Source organism: Lactuca virosa, chromosome 1 (genome assembly GCF_052849685.1).
Source record: "Lactuca virosa cultivar CGN04683 chromosome 1, Lactuca_virosa_CGN04683_v6, whole genome shotgun sequence".
In the NCBI taxonomy this organism is placed as follows: Eukaryota; Viridiplantae; Streptophyta; class Magnoliopsida; order Asterales; family Asteraceae; genus Lactuca; species Lactuca virosa.
In genome coordinates, this window is record NC_136426.1 from 113,045,219 (window position 1) to 113,064,593 (window position 19,375).

The window sequence follows — 19,375 nt, forward strand, 5'->3', positions numbered from 1 at the left end:
TAGTTTATATGTTCATGCTAATTTCTTGAAGATTGATGATTTGAATTATCTTGTTTTTATGAGTTGATTTAGATTAATAGAAAAATTATGTGATAATGTGTTTTCGATCCAAATTAATCAAAAAGTTTTTCATAAAATGTGTTTTTGTAACTTGTCCTCAAGTTATATGAAAAGTCTCATTTATGATTTTTAAAGCTCATAAGATTTACATAAGTTATGAAAAATGAAGTCTCATTTTTTTTAAATGTTTTAAAGTCTTCCATAACTTGTCCTCAAGTTATGGAACTTGTAGAGTTTTTTCATTAAAACTACTTTAAACTCATAAGTTATGGAAACCAAAAGTTTTTGAATTGTTCAAAACTTGCCATCAAGTTTTGGAATTTGTAAAGTTTCCCCCCATGAATACTTTAATTCCAAGTTAAACCCTTAGAATTTTAAGAGTTAAAATTCAACCCTTATACTATTATAATATTAATAGTTAATAGTTATATATATATATATATATATATATATATATATATATGTATGTATAAGAACAAAGTCAGTCTTACCGTTAGTAGGCCTCATTCACGAAGCCGGTCTATAAGGGGGGTATAAGGTTAGTGCCTATAAAATGGCACTTTAATGGGTGTCCACTCTCACCCACGGCTTCCTTGACTGGTGGAGGGTCGTTAGCCGAACGAGTAGGACATGACTCTAATCTCCCTTCATTAAAAGTATAATGATAAATACTAAGTAACTAAACCCTTATAAATTCCCAATCTTAGTTCCTTAGGAAAATGTGAATTTGGTGCTAACCCATGAAATTTGCACTTTGTACCTTACCAAGTCGTTAGTGGAGCGTGTGTGGTTGACCGGCACACTAACATGGACTAGTAAGAGTGGCAAATGGTGACTTAATGTTTATCATAGATCGGTGGAGCGCGTGTGGGTAACCGGCACATTGATTAGGTGATAAAGATTAAGGGTACCAAGTTAATTTGCATGGTTATTCACACCTTGTTTGTGATCCTCGGCATCACAGTCACAAACTTGAGAGGGCACAATCGAGATTTAAACATGCCATTGAAAAGTTCAATGAATCTCAAAGGATCTAGGAGTTTCAATTCACTTAAGACCTAAAATTCTTTTTCGTTTTTCGTGGTGGAAATTGGTGAATCGTCATTCGCCTACCTTCAAATATTTTATAGCTTGGATTACGGCATCCCTCTTCCAATTTATAAAATATTGTGTTGGGTCCTAGCCTTAATATTTCATACTGGGTGTTATATTAAGGACTTAAATCAACTAACTTGAATTTCTCCCATTGTAGATGTCTGGTTAAGACAACTATGATCTTCCCAAATCCCTTGAAACAAGCTTTCCTAATGAAGATGATGTCCTGCGATTGGATCATGGAAATCATACTTTTCTTCCTCCACATCCTCCAATTATTCTCCCTAACCCACAAGTTCAAGGTCACTCAATACCTATTGGCAAGCAGTGTCTATGTGTACTCACATCTTGGAGATGAAGTCACATATTGACAAGCCGAGAGAGTTGGGTGTCAAGGTCTTGAGGAAGTTGGTTGTTGACTAGGTTCTTCAATCACTTCCTAAGTCACATAGTGAGTTCCTTTAAGACTACTATATGACAGACCATGACATGACCCTTAATGATCTTACCTATTTGCTTGATGCTGCTGAATCAGCAATGATTTGGAGCATTGGTAAAGCAAATTGGAAGATCTACTTCCCAAACTTCTATGGACATTGACAATGGTGACATTGGAAATCCAGAAAAGCTTTCTCTTCCCAATGGAAAGGGATCGGCCATAGTCAACTCGGTTGACCAAATGGTAAAGAGAAATGATAAGTCTAAGATAGTCTTGTGTACCATTTCCAAAGAGTCCATATGTTTCTATTGCCAAAGGAAGTGGCATTGGTTGCGAAGCTGTCCTATTTACCTGAAAGATCATAAGGATGGTAAAGTCAAAAAAGTTTGACTCTACTTCAGGTAAAGTCCACTATCTAACTCTACTAAGTTCCTATTTTCATATTCTTATTACATGATGTGACTAGGTCGCATTTTGATGTTTTAAGGATCAAAGAAAAGAAAGGAAGCTTAAAGGAAGAATATGCTGATTCTAATCGCGAAGATGGATTTCGATCGCATGGTTCGGTGATCAAAATTTTGAGTTGTTGCTTAAGAGTTGTGATAGATTGCCTAGGAATAAATAACAACATTGTTTTCATATGCATTTGCATTGTAAGGATAAATTTTTTCCGCATGTTTTAAAATAAAAGAAAAGGTTTTATTTTTATTTATTTTAAATATCCTTACAATGGAATTTGTGAAAAAAATTATTGTTTATATGATTCCATTTATAGCAATATTGGAAAATGGATTTGATTCTTTCGTTTGTAGTAGTGTCATAATGTACCAAATAAGGAAAGATTCTCATCACCCAAGTTTCAGTTGGATAGAAACTTGGAATCATGCAACTTGTATTGTATGATGAATGAGAATTTTCATCTTTGGGAAATTAAGACTAATTCCTTGATCACATGTATATGTGAGTCAAGTGAAGGACTAAGGGATTGAGTGCACATTCTTGTGCACTGGTCAAGGTCCACCACAAAGATCGATAAGACTATTCGTCATGATTTACTAAAGTTTAGTGAATATGGTTATACTTACAAGTTTAAGTGTAATTCTGAAACATTGGAAAAGTTTCAATGTAAGGCAGAATGAACAAGAAGAATCAAATTAGGCAGGAAGATAAAAGTTACTCCAATCTGAAAAGATGGGAGAGTACTTGAGTATCTTGTTTTATGATTATCTTAGTGGTTATGAAACCATATCACAATTGATTCTCTAAGGACATCTTAGTGCATTTGTTTGACTAAGAAGATGAATCGTGAATTGTTGAATTGGTTAAATCAAAAAGATAAGTCATACTTCGTTCCAAAATTGAGTCATAGAGTCATACTCCAAGATTGTAACTTGAGTGACATAATCCTTAGAAGGTTTATAACACTTGTCAAATGTAGAGTAAAATGTTTTCTTACTCTTGTACATTTGAAATTGGTAAGTTGTGATGTTTTGGATAAAACAAAGACCAACTAAGACCAATTGAGTAAAGTGTTTATCTTGATAAGAATCCGCACTAACTCTTGAATATTTGTTTTGTCAAGGAATGGTTATTGAAAAGAGAATCTTATATGTCAAGAGGTAAGTGAGAGTCTTAAAGATCTTGAAAATGTTTCAAGAATTAATCAAGGATAAAAACTTGTTGTTTATCACTAGCACACAGCTTGAGGTTTGTAACCTATCGTGTTGACATATTCTTATTTCTTTGCCCATTCCAGTTAAAGTTAACTATGCATGTGAGTTCTATGAGTTCTCATTTGCTTGCATAACTACTTGGAAGCAATGGTAGGCCCTTGTGCTGCCAAGTGGCAAGAAGTTAAGATTGCACAAGTTCAGTCCATATGAGTTTGGATTTGTCACTAACCTTGTCTTATGATTATGATTTTGAAAAATTCACATGGATAGGAACACATACACCATAAAATCTAAGTGTCATAAGGTTTCTCTCCGATTCATGAAAATGATGGTGAGGAAACGCTTTCACTAAGTAGATTTTAAGTAGATAGCAATTGTGATATTTGCATTCTCAAAGTCGTTAGTGGAGCGTGTGTGTGGTTAACCGACACATTAACATGGACTTGTGAGAAATGGCAAAGGTCTAAACAATTGAGACTATGATTACGGCATCCCTTTTCATAGTTCTATAAATTGTTTAGACACACATGTGAGCTATCTAAGGAAAAGTGTATGATTTTGATAAAGTTTTATCAAAGCATCTCGTATCAGAAATATGAACTTTGGTAAGAAAGTCAATAAAGTATTGATTTCTAGAAGTCCAGCTGATTTCTGGATACATGTCAGAGCTAGTGGGAGCATAAGTGTTGTGCTAGTAAGATAATAATTATTATGGTAGTGGGAGTATAATTAGTTATGGTAAATATTGCAAGTGAGCAATGTTAATTATAGAAAACAAAAGTTTCAATTCGTGAAGTTGCAGGGGTTGAAAAGGTTGTTTTGCTATAATTAAGGGATATGAGATTATACTTCAGTTCAATTCTAAAAGCTTAGATTGTGAGATTTTGATCAAATTTAGTCATGATTACATTATTTGCATTCTAAAATTCGATTATGATTACGACGTCCCTTTTCATAATCTGAATTATGAGAACATGGCAAATAGAAGTAGAAATATTATAGCAAAAGAATGGTATAGTATCATGTCTTAATGTGAGACATCATGAATCGTGTCCCATATGCTTCAGATATAGGATTGATTACATGTGTTGTAGTATTCATATGTTCTAAATTTTTCCAAATGCCTAGGGCATTAAGAGGGAAAAAGTACTAGAACTGGATATGACTAAAATGATTAAGCAATTGTCGCGGACAATCTGAGGTTTACCAAAGTTGGTTGCTCGTGGACAATTGGAAGTATAGTGTGAATTTTGGGAGGACCATATTGACATATTCTGAAAGGAGGCAACTCTTGTTCAGAAGTGATAGTCAAAATGGAATGTGGAAATGTTTCCATAGGTGGAAGTTATTCTTTAAATCTGTGTAAGATTAGAAAACTTAATGCAAGAAGGATGTTCAAAGGAATGTACTTTGAATTTGAGACTTCGTTTCCATGGAGTTGCTCTCCATTGGAATGCTTTGTAATGTCTGTTGCCAAGTCTTAGTGACTTTTGTGCATAGTCATTACAAGAGGATCATGGCATATAAGTTTAGAATCTAACAGATTACAGTAAATGACAAGATTTTGGTATTCTTACATTTGCAGGAAGGATTTGGGATTGTGAAATGAGCATCATTGAAATTATGTTCAATTGGTCTATTTCACAAAGTAAGGATCATAGACAAACATAGTGTGCATACTTGGAGTATGACATAACTATTGTTTGCACATACATAGTGTGCATGCTTGGAGCATGGCATGACTATTGTTTTAATTCAAGTATTAGGTTGATAAATCGAAACATTATACAACGAATAATGTGTAATCAATATGGTGATAAATAAAAGGTGTTTTATTTATATTCATAAGTTCTGAGACCATATTGGATTCGATTATTCTTGTGTTTCACTTTGCATGTTTTGACTTCCAGAATAACTAGGTTATTCTTCCCGAATGACTAAGTTATTCAAACCATCCACAGTCGATAATACGTTGGAAGTAGGTATTAAGGCAAGACTGTCATGAATTGGGTTTGTAGATGTCTAAAGTATTTAGACAGAGCAAAAGTTGCTGCAACATTCATGAGTGCTCCTGGAATGAGATTCGAGTATTGGACTAAACCCACGCTCGTTTGAACCACTTAATGGATTTTATCACGAGTGATCATGAGACGATAATATCTTATATTCTTCAAACCAAAGAGATATGAGTTGCAGTCTACAAGTCGGTTACACATTGATTATGTGAAAACGCACTAGTAACTTGGTGTTATAAAACATATTTTTGTGTGTGATTTGATAAGTATATAGAGCAAGCATATGAGTCGAAGTTTATCCATTCCTTTTACCATTGGAGGGATAAATGCGATATCTGTGGGCCCCTCGATGATTTGGTGATGACCAACATAAGTGCTCGGTCGGGCCTGGACTAATCTGATTTGTTCAATTAGTCAGTCGTCATAAATCGGAAATCGGGAAACAACAAATGGACAGAGAGAATTATTATAATCCATGTCTCAGTCCATATGATATCCAGACTGGAGGAATATATGATCCTTTATCTAATGGACAAGTCATTGACTATGTCAGAGTTCGACAACGGTTTTTAAGAGCTACGATTGCTAGTCGGGGTTTGGAGTCATACTTGCAATAATAGTTTTAGACTTATCCAAGTGGGAGACTGTTGGATTAGATGTCTAAGCCCATAACTATTATTGGTATGTACTCGACCCGAGAGTAGCATGGTCCATTTGGGTTGCATAACACCAGGACAATTTGTTAGGATGGACTCTTGAGAGAAGGTTATATATGATTTATTAATATATTATAAGTTCTAATATATTAATATGAAATCATATGTTTTAATTAGTATTGATCAAAAATTAATTTGGAATTAATTTAGTGATCAAAAGGAGACTAATTAAATCTATGGGGACTAATTATGGTAATTAGTTATATTTATATGTGTTGGGCTTATGATCCATGTTGGACCAAGTTTATGTATGGATACATAAAGAGTTGGGCCACATGAACCATGGATCATAAAGTCCATGTGTATGGATTTGGGTTATGCCCATGACCCTTGAAATCCCACATATAAATATGTAGTGCATTGCCCAAAATTGCTACTTGTAGTTCTACATGAAGTTCTTGGAGTTCATGGTGGTTTTGGTGCACAGAGTTTCTCTCTCAAGAGTCACCTTTGTCCTAGGTGAGTTGTGATTCCATTTGAGGTGCAACACTTGGGGCACTAAGTTCTTAAATGCCAAAGTGTTTCAAGCAACATCAAATACATCAAGACTTCAAGCTACATAAAAGGTAAGTTACCCTAACTAGTATCTTGTATGGTATATGTCAATTGCATGCTAGTTATAGGCTTAATACCTTGGAAACATTATTGCATGTATAATTAGTGAAAACATAGATCCAAGGTATTTAGGGTTGTATGTGCACCATAGGATATTGTAGTATACTAAAACCCATCAAATATACCATAACACCCTTTTGCTTTTATTTTGCTCAAAGCCCGTTTAATACCTAACTGGGCTTTTTTTTTGTCCATCAAACTCCTTTTTATTTATAGTTTTTATTTATAGGTATAAGAAACGTACTCTAAAAAACCTTACTTAATATTTTTTTAAGAATTTATATTGTATTAATTTTATTTTAATTTTTATTCTAATGTTTTAATTTAATATAATTAGAGTGAGAAATTTAAAACGTGAAATTTGAAATGGAAAATCATTAGGTTGACAAATGACATGATATTAATTAGGAGCATAATAAAATGACACATGACAAAAAGAAAATAAATCTATTCTTTAATGATTTTCGTTATAATAAAAACTGAGAAGGATTTTTTATTCAAAAGAGGGTTAATACCATAAAAGCCATAAGTTTTACACCCCGATTCTAAATTAGCCCTAAATGGATTTTTTGTGTCTAATTAGCCTAAATAATTGTGACCCCGTTTCAAAATCGTTTTATCAGCCGGTTAACAATAGGTCAAGGTACGCAGCCGGTCACCACTCTCCTATACTACTCGATCGTTCGTACACCACCAAATATTACCTTTCACATAAACGTCTTGCATCAAAAAAGGGTTTCATGTAGTTGGTCTTAGGAAGAAGAAGGGTTTGAAAAGGGTTTCTTACACCATTGTTGCATGCAAAAAGCTTCTATTTTGAAGTTGAAAGTCACTGAAGTAGAAAGGTACGTGGGGTGCCAATAAGAAATTGATGTGTATGTGTGTTCTTATCTTACATAATTGAGTTCCATAGTGTCACATACAAGATTAATTTTTCATCTTAAACAAATGGCTTCATCATCTGGAACTAAACAGGTGAAAGGGCCTGAAAAGGTTTATGTAAGGGACAAGGACTCTTGATGGAATGGGAGATGATGATCAGGAAGCTGGTGTTAAGGATTCAGAATGGCTGATATCAAACAAGCCACATTCTTGGTGTAGGGCATTTTTCTCTCATGGATATGCTTGTGAGGCTATAGAGAATGGTATATGAGAGTGTTTTAATTCGATGATCATTCACATGAGAAAAAAACCAATTCTAACAATGCTTGAGGAAATCAAGATTTATTTGATGAATAGGTTTTATCATCAAGCTGCTATAGTTTCTCAATGGAAAAGTGACTATGGCCCAAACACCTTAGAGAATATTAAGGAGTTTGGAAAGCATATGAGGTATGCTTATTCGATTTTAATTTTGATCTTAAGTCTATACATGTACAATACTAATTACTTATAATTTTAGGTTCTGGATAGTAATACCAAGTGGAGGGGCATTATTTGAGACAACGCATGGATATTCAACTTACAAGGTGGATTTAGATGCTCATTCTTGTTCATGCAGATTATGGGAGATATCAGGGTTACCATGTGTCCATGCTCAAGCTGCAATTAATTTCACACATAGAGATCCAGCTGATTTTTATTTCCTTTTGGTTCCATAAGGACAAGTTCATAGAGACATACAGGGACACCATCTTACCTGTTAATGGAAGTAATATGTGGCCATATACTGAATATTTGAAGCCCTTACCACCCCTTGTAATGAGAATGCCTGGAAGGCCAAAAACAAAGAGAAGAAGACATGCCTCATAATGTCAGCATTCTAAGTTCCCAAATCAAAAGGCAAAGGTTAGCAGGACTGTTAGGTGTGGGAAATGTAGGGAACTTGGTCATAATAAGCTTTCTTGTAAGAATGGAGAAGGTCCAAGTGACCCTGTCCCTAAAAGGAAAAATGGTAGACCAAAGGGAGATGGGGGAGGGAATTCAGCTGTGAACATTGCAAATACACCAAGGAAAAGTAGGTGAGGAAAAGAAGAAAGTTTTTGAGGGCACATCAAAAGAAGCAAATGAGGGACAGAAGAAAGATGTTGATGACACATCAAAAGAAGCAAGTGAGGGAAAGATGAAAGCTGCCGAGGGCACATCAAAAGAAGCAAGTAAGATGATAGATGTTGATCAATCAATTTCTCCTTTGAAGAGAATGAAGTTGATGGCAAGGAGGGGAGGTAAGATCAAATATGTAGGGAGAATAGGGGTTGTGCATGGTAGTTTAAGTCAAACTGTGGCAGGTGTTGATGAAGTTGTACTTACCTGCCATGAAAAGCTTGACCATGAAGATTTTGAAACTATTAAAGATCTGCAGGCATCTGGATATGATCATGGGGAAATTGTTGAAGCTTTTAATAAGGTGTGTAGTTAAAAATTTAATTATTAACACAACTTTCTTGAATATTATGTGATAATAAGTTAATTTCTTATTCACATTTGACAAAAGAGAGGAAAGAGATGTTGGTTGAGAGTATAGTTGATGAAGAGACCAGTCAAGAAACACAAGATCCGTCGGTAAGAAAAAGGAAGCCCTCAGAAAGAATTATCAAGATTAAGTTGAAAAAAGCAGTGCATGATCCAGATGGAGGTGGTTCAACAACTGAGAAAGCACGTACATTGGACTAATGTTGTTATGGATGGGGGGTTAACTGGGCATAAATCCTTTGATAGCCCTTTTTTGTGAAAGCATCTTTTGGTAACAAGCTTCCAATTTGTTGACAACATGTTATCTTTTGACTGTAAATTGTAGTAAGTACATTGTCATTTTGGGAAATCATCTTTTTGCTTGTAAACATTGTTGTAAAATTGGAAGTTTGGTTCTGATTGTTACCCTCCATGTATGTATTTGGCTATTATGTTTATAGAGATTGTGGTTTGTAGTAAGTTCAAAGTTCAATGTCAGTTTGTAATGGATAGTACATTGTCAATTTCTGGTTAATGTTTGTCATATTAATTGTCCCGTAGGACTATATATTACAAGGGTACCCATATTACAACATTCAAAATGTTTTCAGATGCTATTACAACTGTGCCAAAATAAGCATCTAATACAATTTCACCTAACCAACAACTTCACAAAAGACTAAACTTAACTTCCTAACTTCCTATAATTTCACCAGCAATACAATCCCTGTTACCAACATCACTGCAAATAGCATAACCATAATGAACATACGCTTCATCATCAACATCAACCTCCTATTTTGATCCACATTCACCTGTTCCAACTGAGCATTGCCATCAGCCATACCAACCAGAGCTAAATGCATTTTGTACATCAGGTTTTTGTAATCTTCATTAGGCAAAGGTGGGTCCAGCCACATGAAGAACTTACAATACCTGGAAGGATCCTGCACATTTTATTTCGGTTGTTAATAATTAGTTAAACAATAGTTGTAATCTCTTTCTTCACTAGTCAAAGGTGGGTCCAGCCACGGGTATTATATGTTATTAATCAATCAAATATACGATTTGTATACTCTTTCTTTACATGGTATCAAATATACAACACCTGAAAGGATCTTGCACATTTTTATGACAGATTTGCCCTTAGTCCCATAACAAAACTTTATACTGGATCAAAGAGTGAAGAACATACCTTGTAGTTGGTGCATTCCCTAAATTTTCTTCCAGGATTCTTGTCCGTCCACGAAATTGAGAAGCTAGCCTCAACACCACAACGACACAAAACCATGGGGTTGTTTCTGTTCCTGAAATTGACATTAACATTTTGAAATCCTGAAGTCATTGACCCTATAGATCCTGTAGATGAACTAGCCATGAAGAAGTTGTTGCGTGGAAGAAGAAGTCGGAGAAGGTAGAAGTAGGAGGTAGAAGATGAGTTTCTAACGATAAAACCCCTATTTGTAAAGGGGTAACCGGCTGAAACCGGGGAAACCGGCTAACAGGGCTTAAGGCAAAAGTCAACACATAAATAATGGCTAATTAGACACAAAAAATCCATTTAGGGCTAATTTAGAAATGGGGTGTAAAACTTATGGCTTTTATGGTATTAACCCTTCAAAAGAATCAATTAAGTATGTAATATAGTTTTTTTTGTGTCATTACCTCTATGTGGAGGCCCATTAATGAATAGCAAGCCCATAGAGTAGTGGCTATTTTTGATGGATTTTGGATAATTCAGTGAACTAACGAGCCCACTAGTTTATTAGGGTTCGGAGCCGGAGGAAGCAGTGCAGTAAGAAGATGGACTACAGTCTAGCGGCACTGAAGCTGCTATGCGTCCAATTGAAGGCGGCGCGTGCCACCAACGACTCATCTCAATCTTCAATTTCTCTTGGCCCTATACTCTTCCAACGCGCGTGGGTACAGGTACACATGCACGCGCCACCACTCTCCAATCTCCATCCCTCCCTTTTCCTTTTTTCTTTTTGAAATCACGATTTGATCAAATGAGATTTAGGGCGTCGTAATCTCACTACCTTCTACCAACGGCGGCACTGGACGTTTTCTCGTTGACGATGGAACAGGCGTGGTTGAACTCTCTCTCTCCCGCGATTTCCTAAATCGCGACTGGAAATTAGGTCACCATTACTAATCCCCACCAAGTTTGGTGTTTCTTCTGTTCTTATTTCTTAACTTTTACTGTTCTGATTGGTTTCATTTGCAGGTGCATATGTAATGGTTGTCGGAGGGTGTAGTATCCGTCAAGACGATCTCCCCCTAATCAAGGCAAAATACATTAATTTCATCATAATTTTCCTTGGTTTTATCATTGGATTCTCATTGCATAATTCCATATTCAATACTTCGTGTAATTCTGTGTTTGTGCCCTATTCTTATCATGATAAATACTACATATAAGAACATCACGTCTGCGAGAAGATTCAACAGATAAATGGTGACAGTTATGTTTTTACAATTTCAGGTTCACAAAATTGTTGATCTTTCTGGTTTTCCCCATCGAGAAGCAATGTGGTATCTGGAAGTTTTGGAGGCTTACAAGCTCTTCTATCAGCCCGTAATTCAAGATTCATAGCCATTGACATTTGACAACACACTTAACAGATTCATCAAGGTTCCAAAGTGTAATAGCATTGTACTTTGAGGAGTAAGGATGTTTAATTAGCTATTTATGGTGGTTTGTTCGATCACCAAAGTGTAGCTAATCTAATAACAAAAAATTATTTTCAATATATAATTTCACATTTTAAGGAGTCCATCTTTTGACCCATGTAAATACAAACAAGCTACATTATATGTAGAAGCCCAACAATGAGCAACCAAATACTTGGCCCATTTCATGAAGAAGTTGTGTACTAATATAGCATCATACTTTCATTTCTTTCTATTGCAACATTATTTTTTATTTTTATTTTTATTGTGCTTTGGAATTGTATCCACATATAGCATTGTACATTCAATATTTTTCTTATTAAGACATTGTACTTTGAAAAATCTACCTAAATATAATATTGGACATTCAATCGTTTTCTTATTTTGAGATTCTAATTTTTGTCCATGTGTAAACAAACCAAAAATGAGCTCTTTTGTATATTAAATGTAACCCTACTTTAAATAATTTATTGCCTAGTACATTAGTACATAGACAAAACTTCCGTAACAGGGTTACAACTAGGGATAGCGTTGTTCCAAAACCAGACCGAAGACCGAAGACCGATAACCAAGAACCGAACCGAAGAACTGGAAACCGATTTAGTGGGAAATGGAGAACTAAGAACCATACCGAATACCCTGTTCTAGTTCCAATCGGTTCCGGTTCGATTCTACAAGTGTGCTCTTTAATGACATGTTCGGTTCTGAACCCGACCCGAACTCGGAACCGATTTAGTGAAAAATGGAGAATGTAGAACCGGACCGAATACCCTGGTTTCGATTTCGAGTTTTTTCCAGTTCGGGAACCGATATATGTTATTTGAAGTTTTATTGTTGTATTGGTTTCACTATTTGTGTTCGACGCTTGATTAATTTAAAGGTCTATTGTAGTTTAGGGCTTTTTAGTTGATTACCTTAACTATTTAGATTAGCCTAACCCACTTTACATTTTGGTTGTATGTTGTTATTAGATGCTTGTTTTATACGTTGTTTCTAAGTCATCATATGGTCTTAGTTTAGATTTGAAGATCGGATGGGTGAGTTGGATGGTGGTGTTGTAGGTGGCTAGACGGTGGCCGATCCAGAAAGAAAAATCAGGAGTTGCATGAACTATGTTAAGGGTTGCACTATTAGAAAAAAAAAAACTCATTTTCGAATGCAGCTTCCGTCACAAAATCATCACTAAACCGATGAATTTATACTAAATTCACACTTATCAGACTTTGTGATAGATTCGTGACGGATTTCCTACGGATTTGTGATGGATTTCTGAAGGATTTGTGACGGATTTCGATGAATTTTTACTAAATTTACATTTGACGGAAAAATTTAAGAGGTATCCTTTGCTACCCCGTGTTACATACTAGATCCGCCTATGTGGCTATATATAGGGTGGGGTTAGGTGGTAATGGATGACACAAGTGGTTGTGATTTTCACGATGGTGTCGGTGATATTCAGAGTGAAGATGGTGTGAGCGGAGGTGTTATTGGAAATGGTGGATTATATGTGGGTCCCACGTGATAATAACAAATTAATAAAAAAAATATATAAATGAAGGCAAAAGGGTCATTTCAACTAACTTAACAAAATGAAACTAACACAAATTAATAAAAAAACACCAAAAAAAAAAATGCAAAAAGGTCATTTCAACTAACTTAACAAACTAAAACTAACAAATATTAGTTTTAGGGACCAAATTCACATTGAAACCTCAAATAAGGATTATTTTTGCAAAATAATTTTTTTTGGACCTTAGTTAAAAAAATTGCAAACTACATAGATCATTTTTGCAGTTTTGTCAAATATTATATAGAGTAAATTACACAGATGATCCATGAGGTTTGGGGTAACATGTGTATTTTGTCCCTATCTTTTATTGTTTATCTCGGACATTCCACATTATGTGTTTTTCATGCATCTTTGGTCTATTACTAACATAAAGACTATTATACCATTAATAATTTCTTTTTTTAATTTACTCTTATTTGATTATCATTTTGAAATTAAAAAAATATATATATAATAAAAATAACCCCCACCCCTCTTAAACTAAACTAGATATTATCTAAGGATACTGAGTAACCAAATATTATAAATGAGTTTTTCAAAGAAAATAATTACTTTATTTCATTTTTTTAAATGATCACGTACTTTCAAATGCTTCATTTTAGATTTGATATTAAGATTTTGAGAGTTTTTTTTTTCCAAATAAATTTCTTAACTTGTGTCTAAAATATTCATTTCAAAGTGTTTAGGGTCATTATTTTTCAATCAAATGTGTGATTTTATGTCATAATATCATATATAATTCACATTTACTATGTTGTTAACTTTTAGTTGGATTTAAGTAAAAATGATTTTTTTCTCCAAATTTCAAAATTGTTCATCGAATTTTCGATTTGTTCAAGAATTTCATTGCTTCATCTCTATATGACGGTGGGTTTATTAGATCCCGACTACCAAAAAAAGTCAGCATTGAATCAGTGATCAAAATGAACATATCAAAATATTTGGACCAAGTTCTAGAACTTGAAGATTAGGAGAATCAAGGATACATAGACTTCACAACTTTGGTATAACTATCAGCTCATCGGAAACCACCAACCACTCATGTCTAACTCAGTTTAGAAAAGTTGTTATTGTTTAAATTCAAAGAAGTGGTGGGTGGGGATTATTTTAATTTTCTTTTTTATTTAAAATTTAAAAATGATAAAGAAATAATAGAAAGTAGAAAAAGACAGTATCAAATAGGGACCAAAGACGTAACAAAAAACATTACATAAAAATTATCCGATTTAAAAAATAAGTTAGGGACAAAAACACCAATTACCATAAACCATAGTGACCACTCGTGTAATTTACTAATAATATAAAGGTAAAACCTTTGTCAAAGGGTTTATAGGCCGATGCACTCTTCTTCTCCAGCTCTCCACTTTCACCTCGACGCCTTCTCCTTTCTCCAGCCCGACGTCGTCAGCCTGCGGTTCCTCCGACAAGAGCTTCCCTAATCGCAGGTGACTCTCTCTCTCTCTCTCTCTCTCTCTCTCTCTCTCTCTCCATACAAACGCTGCTGTATCAAGCCGCAAATTGGAAAGTTTTATGTATCTTTCTCTTTAATCACGACTATGAAAATCTGATAAAAATGTTGTGGTTTTTTGCTAAATCGCTGCTATGAAAATCCGTATCATTCAAGTAATTTGTACTGCCACCGAGTTACTGGGATTGAGAAAGTATGTTGATTCATTCAAGATTTTAAGTAATAACAAATAATTGTTGATTTCAAGTTAGTTGTTAGTTGTTATATTCATTATATTGTTTTTTGTCACACGAGAAGAGTATGTAATGCAACGTGCCACTGATTTCAAATTATTAATTTCTACTAATTTGTTATACTCTGTAGTCTGTACTCAAGTAACTAATCGATAAAGATTGTTGCAATATTAAACAGGTTACTATCTGCAACAATGGCTACTGACAGAAGCAAAATTATACCACCACCCGATCTTGTCGTGCAAAAATTCACAGAATCCCGAGCTCCAGAACTCGAGTCTCTCTACTCCACCATTGCCACAAGGTTAAACAACAATTTCAAATCTCAGAGAAACAAAAGGAGAAGAACTACTAGCTACGACAATCAAGCTTCCAAAACTAGATTCAGAAAGAAGCAAAAACTCGGAGTTTCAATCCAAAATAGTGATGTAAATTCAGAAAAACAAGTTAAAAAAGCTCCACCTCGCCATATTCGTCGTAGAAAGGAGCTAAATGAAAACCCTAAAAATGGATTTTGCACTTCAGGCAATGGGACAAAAAGGCTTAGAACACACGTTTGGTATGCAAAAAGATTCACAATGATCACACGTTGGGGTTTCCACCTTCCTCTTGGTTTACATGGCAGGTAATCAAGTGATTTTACTCTTTTACCCTTTTATGTTATTGTGTATCAATAGATTTATAATTTATGGTTTGTTTAATGAAGGGGAAGAGGTTCAAGAGCTCTCTTGAAGTGGTTGAAAAATGGAACTGTTGTTCATGATGCAAGCTATTATTCTGCTGTTCAGTTAGAGGGTTCACAGGTAATGTACCAATTTACCAAATTACCCTTCTTTTTTCCTTCTTAACATCACCTTGATATTCATTTTGTCTTTTCAGGATTCAATATTGCCGATTCTAAGCATTGTAATGTCACCTTTTCCTCCTTCAGATGCTGAAAATGTAATTTCTGGTGGTATTTATGCTACTTCTATGGTAATTCATTGTCTTTAACTCTTTATAAACATTAATATTTCTGCATCTTTTGTAAACCTATTCATCAACTTTTTCAGCTTCATCATTCTGAAACTCCAAATTCACACACAATTGCACCTGTTATTTACATGTGGAGACCTAATCAGAAGTCAACTAATGATTCTGAAGACCATGTGAAAGTCAACAATGGTCAAACTTTCAGGCAGTTGTGGATATGGATACACGCTGCAGCTTTAACTGAAGGCTATAATGCTCTGAAAAGTACCTGTGAAAGTCAGGGTAAGGTAGAAAACTAGAAATTTGAATTCTTTATTATAAAACTCTTTTTAAAGATTGATGCCAAATCATGTGTTTCTTTTAATAGGTTAATGAGGATGTTGACTCAGTTAAGTGTATCACACTTGAAGGGCAATTTGGTACATTGGAAGTAATAGGTTCAAAAGCATCTCACCTTCTTCACAAGATACTAAATCCAGTTAGCAGGTGAGTGAGTGAGTCATTGTTTTCTTTATTTATTTTAATCTAATTTTATAATTTAATAATTCTTTAATATTGTTAATTATCATACAGCATGTCATCCATCATGGAGAATGAAGATGATAATACATCATGTTGTGAAGTAATTCCTCTTGTAGTCAATGATCCTCGTGTGTTGACCAATAACACTGAGTTTGACTCGAGTTACACCGAGTTATGGGATGCTAATAAAGGGCTGTTTTGTCCAGTTGAAGAAAGTGTTGTTTGTATGGAGAAACACCATCAACGCCTCTCGTCCTTTTGTCTCACCAACAAAACTTCAAATGACGATAATACCCCCACAACCAATATGGAATCTTCAAGATTCTGTCCTGTTATTCTTTTAAAAAGAAACAATCTTAAGGATCATTCAATCACAAGGTTTTCATTTTTCTCTGTATAAAAAATTTCAAATGATTAAAATATTGTTTAATGATTTTCCTTTTCCAGGTGGACTATTATACTTCCTTTGACTTGGGTCAAAGCCTTTTGGATTCCTCTTATCTCAAATGGAGCTCAAGCTATAGGTTTAAGAGAGAGGTCTTGGGTTTCTTGTGAAGTAAGTAATTCAATTTGTTAATTGTTATTACAATTTTTTTTAATTATTTAAACTTAAAATTTTTATTTCCAGGCTGGAATTCCGAATTTTCCATCTGAATTTCCCGAATGTGATTCTTACACTTCTTTAATGGAATCCCAAGCTTCCACCATTGATGAACAAGCATCACTTCGTCCTGTTTCCATGAAACCTTTCAATATTCCCATTTTACCCCCATGGAATTGTATCCAACTTGCATACGGATCAAACCCAAACCCTAACGAACCAATTCCATTAGAATCCAACATGGTTGTTGCCAGGTCAGCAAGAATGCTGACTGGATTCTTGAACACTATAAATGGCAATCATTTGCTTATTTTCCCACATGATAAAATCAAAAACACATCGATTTTATCTAAAATCATCAAAGATGAGAAAATACCTGATCAAGTTCCAAACGCTTCAACTTTTCTTGAAAATGGATCAAGAAAAAAACTCTGTTTCGTTAGAGTTGTTCTTCGCGCATTTAAAGAAGGTGTGATTGAAGATGGCGCTCTTGTTTGTGCACCTCGTATGGATGATATAAAGCTTTGGACCTCAGGGTAATTTCGTAATTTTACATATAAGTGATATAAACATTCCATCTTAATGACGTGTAATTTGTGAATTGATGCAGGTCAAACAACAAGGTTGACTTTCAAATACCTCAGTCAGTAATGGCAACGTATTTTGTGAAAGAAGATTCTGGAAAATGGAAGCTTCAAGTTCCTGAAGATCCTGCAGCCATGGAGTCTAACAGGTGGCCAATTGGTTTTGTGACAAGTGGATTTGTTCGAGGAAGGTATAAACTATAAATTATATTGTGTTGAGGTTTGACTTTTTAGGTCAAACAGAGTGATGATGTTGACTTTTGTTGACTTTTACAGCAAGAAACCAGTAGCAGGGGGTCTGTGTGATGCGGTTTTGCTTGCTCATATTAGACATGAACAATGGAGTTGTGTTTCGTTAAAGAAGAGGAAGAAGGAGTTGTATGTTTTAACAAGAAATCTTAGATCTACATCTTATAGACTTGCCCTTTTGAGTATTGTTCTTGAACAACAAGAAGAAGATTTGGATCACATTTGATTAAATTTGTTTTTTTGGGGGGTTTTGTTTATTAGATTTGTTTAAATTTGTTATTGTTATTTGGGTTTTTGGTAGATGTTAATGTAGAGTAATTTGTGTTTCAATGTGGATTTGAGAACTTGTAGATCGAAGTTACTTTATTTATTTTGCGTAAGTATGAAGAATACTTGATACATCACAAGTCACAAGATATGAATATTGTTAAGGTAAAAGAAAAAGTCCATGTGGCTATGCTTGAAAATTAAAATACATTCACCAACTTGAAAAGCGAATGGCAAAAGGAATAAAATGTTATGATTACGGTTTACGAGTTTCTGTTGTTTGATATAAAGTGAAAAAAATAGAATAAAAATAAAAAGTAATTATGAAATACAGAAGTAGTGTATAATTGATTAACATGAACTCGATAGTAAAGCGAAAGTCTTAATATTATAAAATTGACTCAAATAACTTGTCATATTATATAAAGATAATGACAAAAAATACCTACTTGATTGAATGATTTAATTAAAATAATCAAGTTTTTGTTTTTTAGAAAAATAACCTTATTGTCCGGAAGTTATCCCTATAAATATTTTTTTGTGGTTATACGTTCTAGTATTATTCAATCGATATTAAAAAAATATAAGATATCGACAGACCATTGATATAGATATAATGGACTTTGATTGTGATTGATTAATGATTTGAATTAGCAGTGCATAAAATAAAATTTTTCAAGAGACCGGATCGGTTTTAAAGTAGATTTGATTTAGGTCATCAAATCAGAGGCAAACCATATTTGAAGCAAAATAATCTGAACCTACAGAAACTAGATGGGATCGAATTGGGACTAGCATGTATGAAACTTTTTTTTTGTGTATGTGTCTGTGTGTGTGTGTGTGTGTGGGGGGGGGGGGGGGGGGGGTTGCAATACACGATTAAGCTTAAAAATGGAAATAATGTATTTTTAATCGAAAATAGGCATCGTCAACTTTTGGTATTACTTTTGGTCGTTTATTAGTCGTCATTATAGTTTTAGTGTTCATCAAAATTGTTGGGTAGTTCTGCTCTGTAAACGAGTTCTTGTGTTGTAAGTGGTACTGACATTCTCATTGCTATTTCTTCTTGGTGTATTTGTTGTTTGCACTCTGTTATTTCGCCTTCGAGGGGTGGAGTATTTTGTATTCGTTTTATGTCATCCAAATAGTATTTCAAGCAAATACACATTTCAACCGATAAAGTTTCGTTCTTCTTGGAGATATTACATTGTCACTAACAAAAACAAAAAACG

General features: G+C 34.4%; 2 protein-coding genes across 2 annotated transcripts; both read left to right on the plus strand.

Annotated features, from left to right (window-relative positions):
• Positions 1-10,761: 10,761 nt before the first annotated feature.
• LOC145106226 (recQ-mediated instability-like protein) lies at positions 10,762-11,936 on the plus strand. The gene is made up of 4 exons (XM_079043243.1): positions 10,762-10,933; positions 11,025-11,145; positions 11,232-11,293; positions 11,490-11,936. The coding sequence occupies exons 1-4, from the start codon at positions 10,808-10,810 to the stop codon at positions 11,598-11,600; spliced, it is 420 nt and encodes a 139-aa protein (XP_078899369.1). The 5' UTR covers positions 10,762-10,807; the 3' UTR covers positions 11,601-11,936.
• Positions 11,937-14,585: 2,649 nt separating this feature from the next.
• On the plus strand, positions 14,586-18,277 carry POP1 (ribonuclease Ps). The gene is made up of 11 exons (XM_079076074.1): positions 14,586-14,692; positions 15,127-15,573; positions 15,655-15,751; positions 15,828-15,923; positions 16,001-16,207; positions 16,288-16,406; positions 16,494-16,820; positions 16,890-16,998; positions 17,071-17,579; positions 17,654-17,818; positions 17,904-18,277. Exons 2-11 carry the CDS (start codon positions 15,143-15,145, stop codon positions 18,100-18,102), a joined length of 2,259 nt encoding a protein of 752 aa, XP_078932200.1. The 5' UTR covers positions 14,586-14,692; positions 15,127-15,142; the 3' UTR covers positions 18,103-18,277.
• The last annotated feature ends 1,098 nt before the right edge of the window (positions 18,278-19,375 follow it).